This window comes from Xenopus laevis, chromosome 8L (assembly GCF_017654675.1).
Source record: "Xenopus laevis strain J_2021 chromosome 8L, Xenopus_laevis_v10.1, whole genome shotgun sequence".
Taxonomy (NCBI): Eukaryota; Metazoa; Chordata; class Amphibia; order Anura; family Pipidae; genus Xenopus; species Xenopus laevis.
This window is the reverse complement of record NC_054385.1, coordinates 66,682,471-66,702,289: the sequence shown is the minus strand read 5'-3', so window position 1 is coordinate 66,702,289 and position 19,819 is coordinate 66,682,471. Positions and strand designations below refer to the sequence as shown.

General features: G+C 38.8%; 1 protein-coding gene across 5 annotated transcripts in view; it reads left to right on the top strand.

Annotated features, from left to right (window-relative positions):
• The window catches only part of LOC108698575 (valine--tRNA ligase), a 28,155-nt gene that overhangs the window by 6,171 nt on the left and 2,165 nt on the right, over positions 1 to 19,819 (top strand). For 4 of the 5 annotated variants that reach the window (XM_018230166.2, XM_018230167.2, XM_018230165.2 and 1 more), the window contains exons 5-28: positions 196 to 350; positions 450 to 534; positions 1,088 to 1,188; positions 1,466 to 1,593; positions 1,776 to 1,940; positions 2,298 to 2,379; positions 2,502 to 2,621; positions 2,888 to 2,996; positions 3,089 to 3,177; positions 6,115 to 6,205; positions 6,410 to 6,534; positions 6,646 to 6,749; positions 6,822 to 6,980; positions 9,134 to 9,224; positions 9,369 to 9,474; positions 13,501 to 13,571; positions 14,271 to 14,396; positions 14,510 to 14,614; positions 14,723 to 14,791; positions 15,482 to 15,560; positions 16,164 to 16,291; positions 16,539 to 16,694; positions 16,797 to 17,003; positions 17,437 to 17,548. In XM_018230166.2, coding sequence (XP_018085655.1) covers positions 196 to 350; positions 450 to 534; positions 1,088 to 1,188; positions 1,466 to 1,593; positions 1,776 to 1,940; positions 2,298 to 2,379; positions 2,502 to 2,621; positions 2,888 to 2,996; positions 3,089 to 3,177; positions 6,115 to 6,205; positions 6,410 to 6,534; positions 6,646 to 6,749; positions 6,822 to 6,980; positions 9,134 to 9,224; positions 9,369 to 9,474; positions 13,501 to 13,571; positions 14,271 to 14,396; positions 14,510 to 14,614; positions 14,723 to 14,791; positions 15,482 to 15,560; positions 16,164 to 16,291; positions 16,539 to 16,694; positions 16,797 to 17,003; positions 17,437 to 17,548 — 2,763 coding nt within the window. Of the gene's footprint in view, positions 1 to 195; positions 351 to 449; positions 535 to 1,085; positions 1,189 to 1,465; positions 1,594 to 1,775; positions 1,941 to 2,297; positions 2,380 to 2,501; positions 2,622 to 2,887; positions 2,997 to 3,088; positions 3,178 to 6,114; positions 6,206 to 6,409; positions 6,535 to 6,645; positions 6,750 to 6,821; positions 6,981 to 9,133; positions 9,225 to 9,368; positions 9,475 to 13,500; positions 13,572 to 14,270; positions 14,397 to 14,509; positions 14,615 to 14,722; positions 14,792 to 15,481; positions 15,561 to 16,163; positions 16,292 to 16,538; positions 16,695 to 16,796; positions 17,004 to 17,436; positions 17,549 to 19,819 lie in introns of those variants that run through there. The other variant, XM_041572903.1, reaches the window with a different exon arrangement.

The window sequence follows — 19,819 nt, the reverse complement described above, 5'->3', positions numbered from 1 at the left end:
TGGAAATGTGGACTGGAATGCATTCATATGCCCAAACAGTGCTAAAAGAAAGTAGCAAAGTTAACAAAGTGAGGAAGGGCAATATGTGAAGCTGGCAAAAAGGGATTTAGAAAGGTGGAGGAACAGACTCTGACAGCAGTGAGGATTTTAGCAAATAATGACTGCCTTGCTACATGTGACCTGCTTCCTTCCTAGATGTTGCTACTTTGAATAAATCAGATGGCCCTTCTGGTACCCCTCCCAGTGGTCCACCAAAAACTGCAGCCCAATTAAAGAAGGAGTCTAAAAAGAAAGAGAAGCTGGAGCGGTTCCAACAAAAGCAAGAGAAAATGAAAGAACTGCAGGGGGAGGTGAGCATGGCCTTCTCCAAGGCGACATTGTAGGCTCCTAACATACTACACACCTAGTCCAGTCATAACACCTTTCTCTTTCCGACCTTTCAAATACAGAAAAAGCCTAAGCCTGAGAAGAAAGACAAGAAAGAACTTGGGGTGATTACATATGATATCCCTACTCCTGCAGGAGAAAAAAAAGGTAACAGTCTGAAAAGTTTGAATATATGGAAATGAAAAGATGTAGGGCTCATTTATAAAGTGCAAAATGAAAAAGTGAGTTGCAAGTCTACATACAGGTAGTTTATTTCCCTCATTGTAGAATCCAGAGTAACCCACTAAGTAGTGTCCTTTACAACTTCTACACAATGCAGCAATATGTACACAAACTGGTGCCTGCTTTTCGTGAGGTTATGTTGCAAGTTTCCAGAGTGGGGTTGCCATCACTCTTGGCATTGGCATCCAGTTTGTTTGATGCAACCTGCAAGGGGAACTCGTACAGCAGTCCTAGGCTTCCCAATAATCCATGTGCACAATTGCGCGCAATTCAGAGCAGGTGAACATTGGTACTTGGCAAGTTGCAAGAGCAAAGTACTTTTGTGAATAGTGTTGCTGCAAGCTACATTTTGTATCCATTCTAGCACTTTGTAATTGCATTTGCAAATCAGCCTATAGCCTGCAATATCAAATCCATATTCCATATTCCATCATTACTGTATGTTTTTCTAATTCTTGTATTCATTATCAACTGCTAGATGTTTCTGGTGCTATGCCTGACTCCTACAGTCCCCAATATGTAGAATCTGCCTGGTACTCTTGGTGGGAAAAAGAGAAATTCTTCAAGCCTGAATTTGGGGTGAGTCAGAGAATTGAGCAACGCCTGTATGTGCAATTATTTATCTGTACCTGCATCTATAACTTGCTATGTGAGGTTAATTGGCATCAAAGCAAATATGTATTTTTGTCTAGTATGTTGTCTGTGACACTAGATTCTAAATATATAGAAAGCCTTATTTATTCCCATTTAAACTGATTGTCGCAGTCACGTAACCACTCATTTTAAAAACATTTCTATATTTTGTTCTATATGAAAATAAATATGTATCTAATGCTGCTATTTTCCTTTATCACAGAGAAGCAGTGTTTCTGAGCCCTGCCCAAAGGGTGTGTTCATGATGTGTATTCCTCCCCCAAATGTGACCGGATCACTTCATCTAGGACATGCTCTTACGAATGCAATCCAGGACTGTTTGACCCGCTGGTAAGTGTCCTTAAAAAAAGCTGATGATACAGACTTGAGGAAGCAGAAAATAAGCAAATGTATTGAGAAAATGCATATAGATGAAGTAAAGATGACAATAGAAACAAATTTCTGTGTTGGGTGTGGAGGGTTAAAATGATTTAATTTTGTGTCTGTTATTTAATAGCTTTTTCTTTTTCTAGGCATCGTATGCGTGGGGAGCTAACCCTCTGGAACCCTGGCTGTGACCATGCAGGTATTGCCACACAAGTGGTGGTGGAGAAGAAGCTGTGGAGAGAACGTGGGAAGACCAGACATGACCTTGGGAGAGAGAATTTTATAGAGGAAGTGTGGAAATGGAAAAGAGAGTAAGTTTGTTGCTTATGGTCAGGCCTGCTCATTTTCTTTCTAAAACATGTGAAATATCAATCCATTCGTTTACAAGGATGCTGCACAATGTTAGTGTCATATTACCCTTTCTTTGATAGAATAAGATTTTACTCTAAACTGCTGGTTTCTTAAATAAATTCTTGGTTCCCTGTTATTGTGTACAGATTTGTACTGTATGTTGGGAATTGGCAATCCCCTCCTGTTGGCAGCAGTTGCTCTGTCATACTTTGTTGGATATTGGTTTTCTTTGTTTTCATTGCCTTGTAACTTCTAATGTATTCTTGTTATTGCATCATTCTACTGGGTCTGTTGCTAAATTTTTCTTTTTTTGTTAGGAAAGGTGACAGAATATACCACCAGCTAAGGATTCTGGGTAGTTCTCTGGACTGGGATAGAGCCTGTTTTACAATGGACCATGTAAGACACTGTTTGTGTGTTTGACTGCCTCTTTCCTGACATTCTTTTTAACATCTGGTTCTATGTGCATCTCATTAATTAATTTTCTGCCCAGATATCCGCTATGTTTTGTTTTTTTCCAGAAACTCTCATTTGCTGTACAAGAAGCTTTTATCCGCTTACACGAGACTGGAATAATTTATCGAAGCAAGCGTCTAGTCAACTGGTCCTGTACTCTCAATTCTGCTATATCAGACATAGAGGTAAAGAAGGGACAGAGCATGTAATGCTTTAGACTGAGCAGATGAGAGAAGTGAGGAGTAGTGGGTGAGCCAAGCTTAAAAGCCAGTTAATTGGCCAATTTCAGTAGTTGGAATATAATAAGTTTAGGTGTCCATCAGGGAAACAGAAGCATGGGAAAAGTCATTGGCTCAACCAGGAGGAGCAGTGGCAAGTAAACACTTGGTCCCTAGTTCTAGACCAGAGAGTAACTGACACTAGTTGTGACACGCATGTTCTTTATATATAGGTAGACAAGAAGGAACTGAGTGGTCGTACTCTACTACCTGTGCCTGGCTATAAGCAGGGTGTGGAATTTGGTGTCCTTGTCTCATTTGCTTACAAAGTGCAGGAAACAGGTAATAATACATCAACCATGGTGTCTACTCCCCCTTTAACCCCTATTCATATTCGTCCTAAACATTTATCTTGTATCGTTTACACACACCAGGTGAAGAAATTGTTGTGGCAACAACTCGTGTGGAGACAATGCTGGGCGACACAGCAGTTGCTGTTCATCCTCAGGACCAAAGGTACAAGGTAAGATGACCTTTCTGTAAATTCTCATTTGTTCTTAAGGGATCCAGGAATTGGATTTAAGTCAAGATAAACAGTGTCTAGCAGTGATGAGATGACTTTAAAGCAATTGGACTTGCTCCGTAATCTTGAAAATGTTTTATTGCTTGTTTCAGCTTCTTCAGCTTTACTGAATGGTAGCTAATTTGTCGGAAATTTAAATCCTTAGGGCAAGGACACATGGAACACTTTGTAGACCACAGGCAATCACTCTCCCTAATGGCAACAAAGCACTCAAAAATACCTTTACCTCTCCATTTGGGGAAAATGTCTCCTTCTGCTTTTCACATAATTATTGAATTTCCCACTGGCAAGAAAGTCACGTGTCATTGCCTTTAAGGGTATCGCCATAATCCCAATGGTGAACTTTTTCAGGCAGGTATTGGCTGAAGTTCAATAAGATGTAAAAGCATAATCTAACAAAATGGTACTATGAAACGTGTTGAAACAGGTGTGAATTCTTTTGGTTGCATAATTGGAGCTGTGAATCAATGTAAAAATGCCTCGGTAAAGATTTGTCACACTGTAAAATATACATCTGAGTGATGGCCAACCTAAATGGGGAACTCCGGCTTCCAAACGAAAATTTGATAAAGAGGCCCACCAGGGGCGTGCCGCCAACGAGGCGCCAACTCGCCTCAGGCAGCATGACGGAGAGGTTTCCAGGGGCGGCAAAAAGCCACTCCTGGTACCTTTAAGAGCCAAATTTCAGGGTTTAAACCAGAAATTTGGCTTTACTAATAAGAGAGAGCGCAATTGCGCTCTCCACATTAGAGTTCCTGCCTCCCCTCCCGACGGGTAAACCAGGGAGGGGGGGCGGCATTGCAGGAGCTGCCTCAGGCAGCGTTTTCCTCTGAATCAGCGCTGAGGCCCACATAACACAGAAACCCCTTATATACCCATCACAGTTACCGTACCTGTTTCTTCAAAAAGTATGAATAAATGCCATTTTCTATGCTGAAATCCAGCTGGTTAGCAGTTCTTCTCTTTCTACATCATTTGAAATCCTGGCACGGAAGGAGGGACTAAAACAAATTGTAACAACTTCTCCACAGCTTACAGACAGCATGCAGGAACTACATAACCCACAATGCATTGCACGGTGATGTTCTGTTCCTTAATGAAATCATGTGTGCAGGGAATTGTGGGGTTTGGAGGATGCAGGCTAAGGACAGCTGGTTGTTGATACAAAGTAACGGTAGTCAGCCACCTCAGCAATGTAGTCAGACAGATCAACAGGAGAGCAGGGGACTAGGCTTAGGGAACTGTTCAAAACCATTAAAAACCATGAAAAGTCTGCATATTTTTTATTGATGTATATTGCAAAGTTGCTTGAAATTATGTTTAGTTTTCAAAAAGCTCAAGTTATGTTTGTGTGGAGTTCCTCTTGAAGTATAGGAAACCTACTTATGTTCCAGTTTGACTCCTAGCACCCACTGCTCTCTTAGTGCATGATACTGCAAACAGAAATTACAGAGATACAGGGTAGATAAACTAATGATTCGAGCCTGTTCAGTTCTATTTGACTGCTGATCTGTCCATGTTTGGGCCCGACCGATATTTTTCTGGAAATCCGCCAGATGTTGATTGGTAGGTTTGTTTTTCCGTCAGATCACTCGTTTTTTTTCATTTTCATTTCCCTCTACATAGAGGTCAATCCTACCTATCATTTAGGGAAAATATTTTTATGATTATTTTTTTATGCAAAGGCACTCGTTTTCATTGTAATTTGCGTCTCAGGAATGGTTGTGTAACATATGCATATTGCAATTTGTTAAAGGTGATATCTGTAGAAATAAGTCAAATCAACTGGACTTGCTGTGTTTTTTCCTTGAAGACATTTCACCAGTCATTCAATTGGCTTTCTCAATTCAGAATTTCTAATTCTAACTAATAAAAATCTTCACAAACATATTTTTAAAGGTGACTTTAGCTAGTAAAACAAACCTTTAAAATGCCTTTAAAAACATTTGAATATTAAATCAAGGACAAGTTTTTATCCAAATTGCCCAAATCTTCATACAGTGCCCAGAAGCATTCCTTCTTCTCGGATATTTGTTATTGCTTATGAGACCTATTGTGTCAAGAACAAGTATTTGCCTTTATAAATAGAATGTGCCATTAAAAGTTGTTTTTTTGTTCTATTTTCATCAAAATTTCCCCAAAGACCTTTGTAGCAACATACATCCATTCTTCCTTCTGCTTTTCTAAGTGGCACTATGCATCTGTTCAATCATCTAGTGCAGGGGTCCCCAACTTTTTTCATCTGTGAGCAACATTCAGATGTAAAAAGATTTGAGGAGCAACACAAGCATGGACAATGTTCCTAGGTGGTGCTAAATAAGGGTTGTAATTGGCTATTGGTAGCCCCTATGTGGCCTGGCAGCCTACAGGAGGTTCTGTTTGGCAGTACATCTGGTTTTTATGCAACCAAAACTTGCCTCCAAGCCAGGAATTCAAAAATAAACCCCTGCTTTGAGGGCACAGAGAGCAACATCCAAGAGGTTGGGGAGCAACATGTTGCTCACGAGCCACTGGTTGGGGATCACTGATCTAGTGCATAGCAGTAATTCACATTCACTCCAAACGAAATGGGCGGGATAACAACCCTTTCTGTCTCAGACTGAAAGGATGACTATACAAAATGCTAGGTGAGGTATTATAGAGTCAAAAGGTTATTGATATTTCTTCTGCTGTGAGCCATTAACCACCTGCATATAATCCAGGAATTAGTTTGGAATTCAGCTGAATCCCAACATTATTTGCAGGGTTCAGATTCAACTATATTCTACATGTTCAGCTGAATACAAACACTAAAAGTCATGTGACTTTACAGTTCTGGACATTTGAACACAACAATTGTAGGATCATATTAATACATTCTACCTATCCTCTTTACAGCATTTAAAGGGTCATCACGTAATCCATCCATTTTGCTCTCGCCTTCTTCCTATCGTCTTTGATGAGTTTGTCGATATGAACTTTGGAACAGGTACATTCAGAAATTCACATTTTGGTTTGACAGTAGCATTACGTATAAGTTGAGGCTATGCACAACATTCAGATTATGTTTTTTTAATTTCATTTAGTCTGCACATAGCACCACTTTATGATGCATAACTCCGTAAATGTGGAAAAGGGCTTGCCAAAGTTCTTCTTTATATGGCTTTTTACTTTCTATTGTCTTATTTTACAGGTGCTGTAAAAATCACCCCTGCCCATGATCCAACTGATTATGAGGTTGGAATGAGACACTCTCTTGATTTTGTTAACATCATGGATGACAATGGGTCTCTTATTAATGTACCTCAACCTTTCCTGGTAAGAATAGCAAATGGACAACACACTTCATTTTTTCTTTCTGTGCTAAACCTGTTTTTTTCTGTCACATGCTCTCTTTAAGCAATGTTAGGATTTTTTATTTTTTTAAAGGGAATGAAAAGATTTGATGCAAGAAAAGCTGTTTTGGAAGCACTTAAAGAAAGGGGAGTTTTCAAAGAGGTCAAAGACAACCCCATGGTTGTGCCAGTTTGCAGGTAAGATTTGGAAGTCACATTTCATATCTGTTCTCTCCAGGCAAACATTAATGTTTAATTTTTCTCCCTTAGCCGTTCTAAGGACATTGTAGAGCATTTGCTGAAGCCTCAGTGGTATGTACGCTGTGATGAGATGGGGAAAAGAGCTGCTGATGTTGTGCGTGATGGACATTTGGAAATCAAACCTGAATTCCACACAAAGACGTGGTTTAGTTGGATGGACAATATCAGGTGAGCCAAAATTTAATAAAGTACAACCTGTAATCAGCTGCTTGTTTATCATTTACTAGTAACTCTGTATATCGTTTCATAGGGATCGTCCATGCGTATCAAGTCACCTATATCAGCCCTGCCATCATGCAGCTGCAAGAAATGGAGGATGGGGAGATAGCATAATATGGAGGGGGAAAGGGGGAGGAAAGGACATAAAGGGTAGAATACAGAGATTCTTCTGGGTTCATTGTGCTTTTATCGGGTAGTTGCTAAAGCGTTGGTGTTGGTCACGAATAGGATTCCTTCCAGGTACTTGGACGACAGACATCACTCGAGCTCCCCCTCGTAGCTGCTATCCAGAATATTGTCTCTGATAGATTCCTTTGCTCTGGTCCAATTCACCTTGGTTACCACTGTACCACAGTGCTACTGTCAGGATATGTTTGGCTATTTTACGGGATTGCTTGGAGCTTATGGCCCCAATTTTCATGCTTAAGAGAAATGTGCGAGGGCTTGCCTGAATAGTACAGTGTAGAACCTCGGAGAGCAGAGTCGCTACCATCTTCCAGAATTCCTGGGCCACTGTGCAGGACCACCAAGTGTGTAGAAAGGACTCTTGTTCTCCGCATTCTCTAAAGCAGATGGCATGTTCCGGGTTACTGCTTAGTCTACTGATGCGTGTAGGAGTGTAGTTCCATCGAAATATAATTTTATTTGCTCTTTCATTGGAGGCTGCGCATACAGATGTTTTTAGGCCGATTCGCATATATATGACCAAGTCTTTTCTGAAATTGTGAGATCTAGGTCTGATTTCCATTTAGTCATGTAGGTTTGATGTATGTCAGTGGTATCTGATGAAAGTCGGCTGTATAACAGTGAGATGTGATGGGTACGAGCGTTTGAAGCAAATCATTTCAAAATAGGTCATGGTCTGGGTTTTTTGGATTTTGATCTGTTTCGACATAAAGTCTAATTTGTAGGTATCGGAAGATTTGCAAGTACGGGATGTCGTATTTCTCCTTACATTGTTGGGATGATATATTGGTTTGTTCTGGGTGAAAGGCTGTGAGAGTGAGCATGTTTGCATCTATCTAATGTTTAAAGTCTGTTGGGCCACAGCCTGGTGGAAAGCACTTGTTACAAAGAAAAGTTCTGTATCTGGTGTTAAATGTGCTTAATTTAATCTTTACGGCTGTTGAACCCCACAAATCTAGAGCTTGTTGTGATGAGGGTAAGAGGTCTTTGGGGGTAACTCTAGATGCCTTGGGTATCCAGAATAAGTGTTCTAAGTGCATGGGTGCTATGAAGTGGTACTCAATTGCTTTCCATGGCTTTTCTGTGGGGGCATGTATATTAATCATGGCCTCTAGTCTACTGTATGTAGATCACGTATGCTTGACAAAGGGGTTTTACTCCCCGAAACGTTGCATCGTACTCCGCATTAAAATACATTTTCAATACATCTCATAGTCCTGTGTGCTGTTGGAATTCCTTTGATGTACTCTGTTGTGGGGCTTGCCGAACCTCTGCCAGTGAGCACCAGGCATATTGTTGTTATCTGTTGGGTGTGCAGGATCCTGCTTTGTTCCTAGCTCTAGTCTACTGGTCAGGTAATATATGTAGATGTGTGGGACTCCCAATACTCCCAATGACTTTGTCTTGGTCATGATTGTCGCTTTAAATCTGGGCCTCTTTCCTCCCCAAATGAAGTCTGATATGTAGCAAGAGGGCTATTTTTCAGGGAAATGTATTGTGCAAGTTGTATTTTATGATAAAAGACTGTACTATTAATTTTCTGGTTTTTGACAGTATCAATTGTAATAGGAGCTCTGTAACACAATTCACTTGTTTTCTTAGGAATTTTGTGTAACACATTTATTCCTGTACCTTTCACAAACTGACTTCTGACACCTGCTTAGATGCTCTTACAGATGAGCAGGAATTAATGCTGCCTGTTTTTTCAAGCAGTTTGTACTTACACTGCCACAGGGAAGGAACTAACACAGGAGGCACTAGTGTACAAACTATTTGAAAATAATATCTTCATTTGCTTCCTTGTGGTCGAAAGCATGAAAGATCCAGCACAACAAATTGCATAATAAAGGCTCGTGTATAAGAGCCATAGGGTGGTTCAACATTTGGTTCCTCTTAATTGAGTTTGTTTTTTAAAGGGACTGGTGCATTTCACGTCAACTCTGGTGGGGCCATCGTATCCCAGCTTACTTTGTGACAGTTAATGATCCTTCTGTGCCAGCTGGAGAGGTAGGAATGCATGCTTTAGATGCCATTGTTCATAGGAATTTGAGATAAACTAAAATGTATCTATGAATTGTAGTATCTAATCAACATAAGTATCAGAAGGGTTGAGCAGTGACACTCATGTGACTTGCATGTATTTTTATACAGGATACAGATGGGAAGTACTGGATTAGTGGTCGATCTGAACAAGAAGCCAAAGAAAAAGCAGCAAGAGTATTTAATGTAGCACCTGAAAAAATATCTTTAAGGCAAGGTAAGAGACACTTTATTTGCACTAATTAATTGCTTGGTACCACACACTGAAACCAGAACAGTTCCTCTTTTCATTTCTTAAAAAGCATTCAATTTCCTAGAGTTTTTTTGTTTTGCAGAATCAGCCAAATGTGGTTTTAACCTAATGTTCAGCCAAATGGAATTTGAACATTTAAAGGCATGTGAATGTAAATGTGTGCTAATGCAGTGTTTTGCAGTGTTTTTATTTTTCTCAAATTTTAATATTAAAATTTAGTTTTGGTTCTTGATTTGTTCAAATCATTTGTTAAGGATTAGATACTGGGCTGGATAAAACATTTTGTATATGGTGCATCCCTTCTCGCTGTCCTTGCTAGTACTGTACTAAATAGTGGTCATTTAACGCTACTGGAATCTCTTATAGGGACATAATTATGAAAGAGTAAATATTGGCCTGGATTTAGCTGCATTTAACCCTTTAACTCTGTATATTTATACTGCCAAGGAAAATATCAGTATTTGAAACATTGTTGCGATTGTATACTTGCACAACTTAAATATTGCTACACTTAGTTTTACTTTTTGAGATAGTATGTGTAACATAATATTGTTGCAATTAGTTTTTAGCTGCACAGTCTAAATATTGCCACAATTAGTTCTGTTTGCTTTTAGAAAGATTCTGTATAAAAGGGACATAATGTATGGAAGAAAATAACCAGTAGATAAGCAGGAATGCCTTCAGCCCATATGTGTACTCTAAGGCATACAAAAAACTGCTGTGTATCTGTATCGAGTATCATTGCCAGTATTAGAACCCTGAAAGCAGATTTGCATCTTGGCTCAAACTACCATGGACGGCTAATTATTTCTCCAGATATAGCGGTATCAGCCTGTAAAACACATAGGGGCTTATTCACAAAAGGTTGATATTCCTTAACGCACAGTTTGGTGAGTCATTTAAGGAACGATTCATCCAAGTATTTTTTCACATGCGTTAAAGTAATAATGACACTTAAAAATTTATTTCAAAATATTAATCTACATGGAAAGTTACCTATAGGTCATGTTGATCATTTTTCGCTGATAGGGCTGCTTTTGTAAGTAATTGTTACCTGAAGTTCCTAAAACCTGACTGTTTTGCCAACCTGACTGTCCCTTTTTAACCTGTCAGTTAGAGCTTCTAATGCTAACAGACGACTGTTACACAAATATGGCAGCCCCCTTATAGGGAAAAGAGGGGGTAAGAAATGTAATTTAAAAGCATTAGGCAATACTTTTATGGCAAAATTATAAGTAGCATTCAAAAAGTAATGTTACGATAGATATTGAAAAAGCTTATTTTCTGGTGTCAGTATCTCTTTAATAGACATATCGCAAGTGTTAATTCTACATTTCTGCACAGCGGTATTCTAACCGTATTGCGATATTTATAGAATAGAATTAATCCTAACGCATTATTCACTAACATCTTTTAAGCACTAAAAGCATAAAATAGTGCGATAATTACTGTGAAATTTAACACCTCCCAGGAGTAGGCGTTACTAAACAACATCAGATGGATTAATAGAGGAACTTGCTGTGAGGTGCTATAGGGCAGCAATTAAAGACCTTTCTAAAGAACTGGAGACTTGCCTACAGTCACTAACACATTTTCATGATACCTTGGGCAGATACAGAATGCACTACGTTCTGTGTCATGCAATTATATTACGGTTCCTAGGGAATGACTAGAATATTGTAAAAAGAGACTTCTACTCTGCCAGTGGCATCCCGAATGTCTTAGGTAATATAGATTGCACTAATAACGTGTGACTATATCATATGCCTTAAAATATCGCACAAAATACTGCACAAAACGCATGCTATAAAATACCGCACACAATTCAGCTAAAATGAACATTAAAATAACTTTTAGTGAATCGGTCGTTAATACTAATAATATTAGAAGTGATAAAATTTTCAAAGCATGCTATAAATAACACTCTTTTTATTGACCTTTAGTGAATTGGCCCCATAGAGGTTTAGGAGCTCCCCTTTTTCTAAAACAGATAAAACTTTTTATTGGACTTCACTCCTTCACTCTACTAAGGCATGCAATTGACATGCATAACATTTGTGAATAGTCATTTTTAAGTTTGAAAACTTTTAGTATAATAAAACAGTATTGCCCTAATTATTGCATCTTTAATTTCATATCTCTGAAATGTAGGGGTGTACCCAGCCCGTTGGGGACAGAGTCATTGTGTGGGACTGTAATGATCATATGCATAAACCCGTTACTGGGGCACTTTGTAGTTTCTTAATAATTGAAATATTACCCATAAGGTTTTGGGTTCCAACTTTAAGTAATATTGCACTATTAGGTCTCTCGTGTGCGTAATAAAAGAAGAACTGGCACTCAGAGCTCGATGCAAGTGGGCAAAGCCCTGGTTGTTTATTACAATGTAACGTTTCGGGGGCCGGCCCCTTCGTCAGACAAGTTTCAGGGGCCGGCCCCTTCGTCAGACAAGTCTGACGAAGGGGCCCGCCCCCGAAACGTTACATTGTAATAAACACGCAGGGCTTTGTCCGCTTGCATCGAGCTCTGAGTGCCAGTTCTTCTTTTATTACGCTTACTACAATTGGGGTTGCCGATCCCTTCTGACTGTGCACCGGGCTGTGCACCGGGCCAACTTATGCTGGAGAGGCCAGGGTGTGCTGGTGGGTTCTGGAATTAGGTCTCTCGTGTGCTTCCGCAGAGATTTAATTTCTTTATGACTTATTTTAAACTTTGAAGCAAAGTGTTGACTTATTTTAAACTCTGAAGTAAAGTGTTGGCTTTCACTCTGAGCATACACACCTGGCCCAAGCTGTAGAGTGGATCCAGGAAAAAGATGATGATGATGATGATAGCATGGTGCTCTTACAGAAGTACCACAGGCCAGTGCAATAGAAATACTGTTATTGCTTGGATAAGAACATTAGCCAATATGAATATTAATTGACTCCACACAACCCATATCCAGTTGTTCTCCATGTTTGCTGTATGGTAAAGCTACTTACCCAGGACCCCTGGGTTCAGGAAATAATATCCGTGGGAAGCTGGAAGCTGTCATCATTGTTTCAGTTCCTGAAGGAGAAAGATTTTGGCAGTTTATTTATTGACCGTATAAAAAATAGCTAATTTTGGACAGTCTTAGACCTCTAGGTCCTCAACAAATTAATTCTTCTGCGAGGTCATGGCCCCAATGGGTTTACATGCCCATTTCTATCCTCATCAAACATTCTTGTGGTTTGCATACAGAAACTGACATTTCAAATTTACTTACTTGTCTATTGGACTCATGTCAACACCATGACTTCAATGGACATGGTGACATCTGTGGTGATCAGGTCCAAGGGGCTATCCATAACTGTATACCTGGCCAACTTACTGATCACAGCTCCGTTCTGTCAAGAGGCAGAGAGGAGTCTCCATCTTTCCATGACTCACTTCCTGCCAAGTCAACACATTTCTGGGATAACAATTGACACCAGAGCTTTGTTTGTTACTCACAGCTAAATTCTTTTCACTTGCTCTCTTGGGGACACATCATTTTCCTCCTTCATATCAGTTATATAAATAGTTTCAGTTAAGCACTTGAAGTTGTTTTGTTATTCTCCTGAGGTAAAACTGTATTAGTGTTGACTGTGTATAGAGCATAACTGGAGAGGGAAGAGTTGTATTCCTAATGTCCTGCCTGCTAATGGTTCAGGCTATACTCCAAAGTTCCTTTGTTCCCAAGAAACTTAGGGGAAAAGATTTTAATGGGGAGTAACACATAACCCCCTGCCCCCCTTGTGCCAAAAATGAGATTCATGAATGAATTATAGTAAACCTTACAAGAGTTGGGTTAACTAAAAGCCAATGACCAATTAAAATAAATGAGAAATGGTGCCAATCCACACAGGATACAGGGCTTCTTTTTTAAATCATACATTTTTTATAAAAACCTAGAAATTCTCATAGATTTTGAATTTGATATTCCAAGGAATGACTCATGTCCCTTGTCCTTAATTTCTGTTTCAGATGAAGATGTGCTAGACACCTGGTTTTCTTCTGGGATTTTCCCCTTCTCCATCTTTGGCTGGCCCAATGAGGTATTGAAACAATTTTTAAAATGAATAACTTTGTTCTTGTCTCTAAAGCCTTTACACCAGAATCTTCTCCAACTGCGCACACCATTGCTCTTTCTCATGTGTCAGTGATTGAATTTCTTCTGTAAGAAGACCAGATAGCTGCTGAACCTCCTTATCGGAGAGCTGACAAACAAAAAGCCAAATAATTAAAAAAACACAACAACTAATTAAATAAAAATAGGAGGAGCAATTGCAAATTATATCAGAATACCAATGTCTACACCATACTCATATATAGTTTAAACTAAGCCTTTAATCTGCATGCATGCATTTTTATTTAAAATGGCTGTTGTTATCTTAAGAACTATGGTCTCCTTTTGGCTGTCTGAATAGCCTACTGTATATTGTAAATCTCCATCCGTAAATTATGTCAATTTTTTTTTTGTGAAACAAATGTATGGTGATTATTGCATCAATCTAACCTTCTTGGGGCAGCCTGTAGATTCTTTGGATATGTTTAAACCAATGTACTTTAGTGCGTTTTGATTTACAAACTGTGGAACATCTGATTTAACGTATAACCAATTTTATGGTAGCCTGGAAACTGGAGATGGGTTCAGAGTTTAGCATGGACTTTTGCTGTCGTAACCAGAAAATACAAATAGTAATATTTAAAACAAGATTATATGTTTTAATGTAATAGTATCTCTATTCTCACAGACTGAGGACCTTAAAGTTTTCTACCCTGGCACTCTCCTGGAGACTGGCCATGACATTCTTTTCTTCTGGGTGGCTCGGATGGTAATGCTTGGTTTAACCTTAACAGGAAAACTCCCATTTAAAGAGGTAAATATTGTTCACCTAATATAATGTCAACTTTGTACCAATATTATGTGCTATAATCACACCACAGTTGAATTTCTCACTTGGATTTTTTGTTTCCCTTCACCTCTTTTCAGGTGTACCTCCATGCTGTAGTACGGGATGCGCATGGTCGAAAAATGAGTAAATCTCTGGGAAATGTCATTGATCCTCTGGATGTGATCAACGGCATCACTTTGGAAGTAGGTGCAGAGAGTGAACAAAAGACAACCATTGTTATATTGGTGTTCTTTTGCCCTTTCTCTTTTTCCATGACTTGAACTATGTTTACCCACTATTGTGTATTGTAGGGTCTCCACAAACAACTTCTAGAAAGCAACCTAGACCCTGCAGAGCTGGAGAGAGCCAAGGATGGACAGGTAAGTCTGGCCTGCTATGCAGATTTTACCAAACTGCAGTCTATCATCTAAAATACTACTATGGGAATAGTTGCTCTTCTCTTATAGAGTCAACACATTTGAATTGATATTTTTTTGCCTGAAGACTGTAGTACTGAATGATCATATTAAAAAAAAAAAGTGACTGTAAGAATTGAGATGTTAAAATTATCACTTTAAAAGTTTCACAACTCTAAAAATTTGAAAGAACAAAACACTGATGTAAAAAGAAGATTGAATATATGATCTGTTATCGGGAAACGCTTTACCCAGAATTGCCGAAAGGCCGTCACCCATAGACTCTTGTTTATCCAAATAATTGAGATTTTTAAAAGTGTTTTTCATTTGTAAAATGATAAAACAGTAGTTTTTACCTGATCTTAACTAAGAAATAATTAATCCTTACTGTAAGCAAAACAAGCCTATTGGGTTTATTTAATGTTTACGTGATTTTCTAGTAGACTTAAGGTTTGGAGATCCAAATTACGGAAAGATCTGTTATCCGGGAAAACGCTAGGTCCCGAACATTTTGGATAGCAGGTTCCATACCTGTATATATTTATATCTGAACTGAGTTTCTGCTTATATAATAGTCTAAACAGCCCAAACTCCTTTAGTAGTTTTAATGGATTATTGCTAAAATATTCCCCTTCAATGTTTTCTCCAATCTAGAAATCTGATTATCCAAATGGGATCCCAGAATGTGGAACTGATGCTTTGAGGTTTGCACTGTGTGCTTATACTAGCCAAGGTGAGTAATTCCAAATAGGTATTTTGGGGTTTCTTAATGTTTCTTTTGATGGTGAACCAAACTCAGTATACATATTGTTGGAATTTGATTCAGGATTCTTGTCATAAATGTTAGTATACTGTTGGTCAGCGTGGACAGATTTCCCCAAAGTTCAAGAACTTGTAAACCACAATTCTTATTGCTGTCCCTCTTCTATGGACAAAACAATCTAGTCTGCAGACACTTTCCATTCTTCTACTGTCTGGAGTCATTGGGTGACTTAGGGTGTGGGTTGTTTTTCTTCTCTAGAAATCGACATGCTCCGCCTGTTGAGTTAATTACAGGATCTTTGAAGTTTGGCCATTCAGAATTAAGGCCAGATTGTGCATGATCCACTCATTTGGCTAGCCGTGGAATTACCTGGTTGTTTAACAATCAGTCTCTTGAATTCATTGCAGACTGACATAATTGTTCACACGTTTGTAGATTTCACACGTTTGTAGAGTTCTTTTATATAATGGCACTGCTTACACTGTGGCTTTGTAACTCTTAACTCTCTCCCTCCCCTTTCTGCACCTGTTCATTCATATCGTTAACAGTCACTGTTTTCTTCTTCCATGACAGGTCGCGACATTAATCTGGATGTGAACAGGATTCTTGGTTATCGTCATTTCTGCAATAAAATATGGAATGCAACTAAGTTTGCAATGAGGAGTCTGGGAGACAATTATTCTCCTCCTGACTTTGCAGGGGTGAGAAATTATTTTGATTGATCTCACACTCATGCACTCATGACGTGGCACAGTTTTATTCTAAGAAGCAGTCCATATTCAACAGGATTTACTAATAATATCAGTGCTACTCAATAAGGCGTTATGTTATTGTGGTTGGTAACAGCTGACCAGCTGGAGTTTTTTATTGCAATTCAGGGTCCCAGCCATAAAAATAACATTGACAATTACTGTAAGGTTATAAGAGTGTGTTTCCTTTTATTTTCAGGTCTGTGGACAAGAAAGCCTTGCTGACCGATGGATATTGAGTCGTCTTAGCCTTGCAGTTGATCTTTGTAATATCGGTTTTCAAAACTATGACTTCCCTGGCATTACAACAGCTGTGTACAACTTCTGGCTTTATGAGTTGTGCGATGTTTATCTCGTAAGAGCAAAAGATGTTTACCCTTTATTTACACTTTATTTGTGGGTTGCTCTATGTATCTTAAATCTTGTAATAATCTTCCCAACTTGCTTCTTTCATTAGGAGTGTATGAAGCCTGTGTTCTTAAGCTCAGACGAGGCTGCAATATCTGTGGGACGGAACACCCTTTACACATGTTTGGATGCTGGCCTCCGTCTTCTTTCTCCTTTCATGCCATTTCTTACTGAGGAACTATATCAGCGCCTTCCCCGGCGCCCCAGCAGTAGAACCCCAAGCATTTCAGTCACTTCCTACCCAGAGACATCAGAAGTGAGTTTTTCTTCACCCGAGGCGTAAACTGTGACTGTTTTTTGGTGTGTGTGTCAGTTGCTTTGGTGCATTACATAATTGCAAACATTGTTAAGGTTGAAAAAAGACATAGCCCTGTAATGTTCAGACTTTTGAGCACAGTTTTGACACCCTAAACTTACATTTTGTACTAACAGTGTTAATGTCAGTAGCTTTATATTTTATATCTTGGTGATATGGTATGCCTTCTTCATATCCCAAGTGTTAAGGAAAGGGGGAGTTAAGGTATGGTTTTCTGTTACCAGTGAGTGAGAGAGCACAGTATTTTTGTATGTTGCCCCCTTCAAAATTATTGTGCAGATGGCATCTAGCACAAAGCAGTTCATTATAGGTGTTAACCAAAGTTTGTATATGGCACACATCAGTTTGCTAAAAGGTTGTTCTTGTTTTGTAGTACAACTGGCGAGATGAAGAAGTTGAGAGAAATATGGATCTTGCATTGCTTATCGTCAAGTCAATCCGATCACTGCGAGCAGACTATAATCTCACTAAAACAAAGGCTGACTGTAAGTAATGAGGTTGGATAAGAGGTTCTTTCAGTCACACTTAGTCAGTTTTGAGTGCTGAACTTGAGGTGGGCCTCTCTAGCTTTGGCCCTGGGTTTGTTTTTCGGGGTCTCCACTTCTACAAAGCAGTATTTGTGCTCCTCCTCTTTTCTAACTTGGCCAAACTTCTATTTGCCAGACTGTTAAATTTCTGGGCCTGTTGATCTAAACCGACAATCTGGTTCGTTTCTCAGTTTTTGCCTGCACTGGAGAGCAGGCACTAAATTTCCAAAGAAGTCATCCTCTGGTGCCAGCATCTCATCTGCATTTGCAAAGCTGACATTTTGCAGTTGTCAAATGGTTTATCATTGATCAGGCAGTCTGTCAGTGTTGGGTAGGATTTTAGTTGCCTTTAAGTCAAAAGGACATGGTCACAGAAGGCAAGTTCCTTCCATTCACTCTGCAGATCTGTGCCAGTGTATTGTTTCTTTGTGTGGGTGGCTTTACCTATTGATGATGTAGTATCCATATCCAGACAGATTAATATTATTATGGTGAGAGCAAAATCACCTTACACCACCCCTCCTGGACATGAGGGAAATGCTACAGAATGGTTAATTCTAATCAACCTTTTAATTGTCCTTCATTTTTTCTTCTTCCTCGTTTGCTTTAATCGTCTTCTGACTCTTTCCAGCTTCCAAAGAGGGATCACTTACCCCATCCAAAAAACAAATGCTCTTTAAGACTACAAATGTATTGTTATTGCTACTTTTTATTGCTCGTCTCTTTATTCAGGCCTCTCCTATTCATAGTCCAGTCTCTTAGTGAAATCATTGTATGGTAAATTTGAACCTAGCAACCAAATTGCTGAAATTGCAAACTGGAGAGATGCTGAATAAAAATATAAATAACTAGAAAACCACAAATAATAAAAAATGAAAACAAATTGTAAATTGTCTCAGGATATCACTTTCTACATCACATTAAAAGTAAATGTAAAGGTGAAACCCTCTTTAAGAGACAATTGCTGAGAAATGGGGTATATGTTGGAAATCTATTTAAGTTGAGTTCTAAAGTATATCATGGTAATGGTTTGGATGAAAGAAAGTCATCTGCTTTTTTAAAAGAAGAAATATATTCAAAAACTACAAAACATTTTTTGCTTTACCTTTCTTACTGACTGATGTATGAACCTAAATTCAGTTTCTCTAATTCATTTGGGAAGTTATGAAATAATGACATGCAGTTGGCTACAATGTTGACCCAAACAGGGAAGCTGAACACAAAATGTTTTGTTTAGTATGTGAAATCTACTTTGTTCATTTTTTATTTTATTTCTTTCCTTTTCTAAATTCTTCAAGGCATTCCTGACAGCCTGAGTCATATGCATAACAATTACTATTTTTTAGTAAACTATATGAGCCTTATCCTTCTCTAGTTCTGCATTCAGCTTTAGCTACACTGATTCCTGTGATGTCATGAATCAAAATATCATCCACAATTTTCACTGAAGAAGAGCCAAGTTTAGCAAATTTTAATGAAAATTAATGAATTCTTGGTTAGCTCCAGTCTCAGCTCCTGCAACTTAGTGTAGCCTCAGGAAATCTGAAATAGAATGCAAAAGGAAGCGCACACATAGAGTAGTATTGTCTCAATTAAGATAAGCAATTAAGCCCCTAGAGCAGTGATCCCCAACCAGTAGCTCGTGAGCAACATGTTGCTCTCCAATCCCTTTGATGTTGCTCCCATTGGCCTCAAAGCAGGAGCTTATTTTTGAATTCCAGGCTTGGAGGCAAGTTTTGGTTGTATAAAAACCAGTGTACTGCAAACAGAGCCTCAATGTAGGCTGACAATCCACATAGGGGCTGCCAAATGGCCAATCACAGCACTTATTTGGCACCCCAAGAACATTTTTCATGCTAGTTTTGCTCCCCAACTCCTTTTACTTATGAATGTTGCTCACGGGTTCAAAAGGTTGGAGATCCCTGCCCTAGAGCCACAGAGTGTTTAAAAATGGTGCCTGGAGAGCTATATTGCAGAAGATCCACCAGTGTGATATTCTTCAAGATTCCCCCTTTCGGGTATATACTCACAAGATTTCTTGGATTTTTGATGCATATAGTAATGTTCGTTCTTCACCTTATACGTTTTCTCCAGTCATCCACCAAGTAATATAACGAAGATATAAAGCAAAATATAGTATAATATTGCTTTAATAAATATTAAAAATCACCATAAAACAAAAGATTTTCTACTCACAAGGATCACCAGATCATAAAGCACGTAGTACCC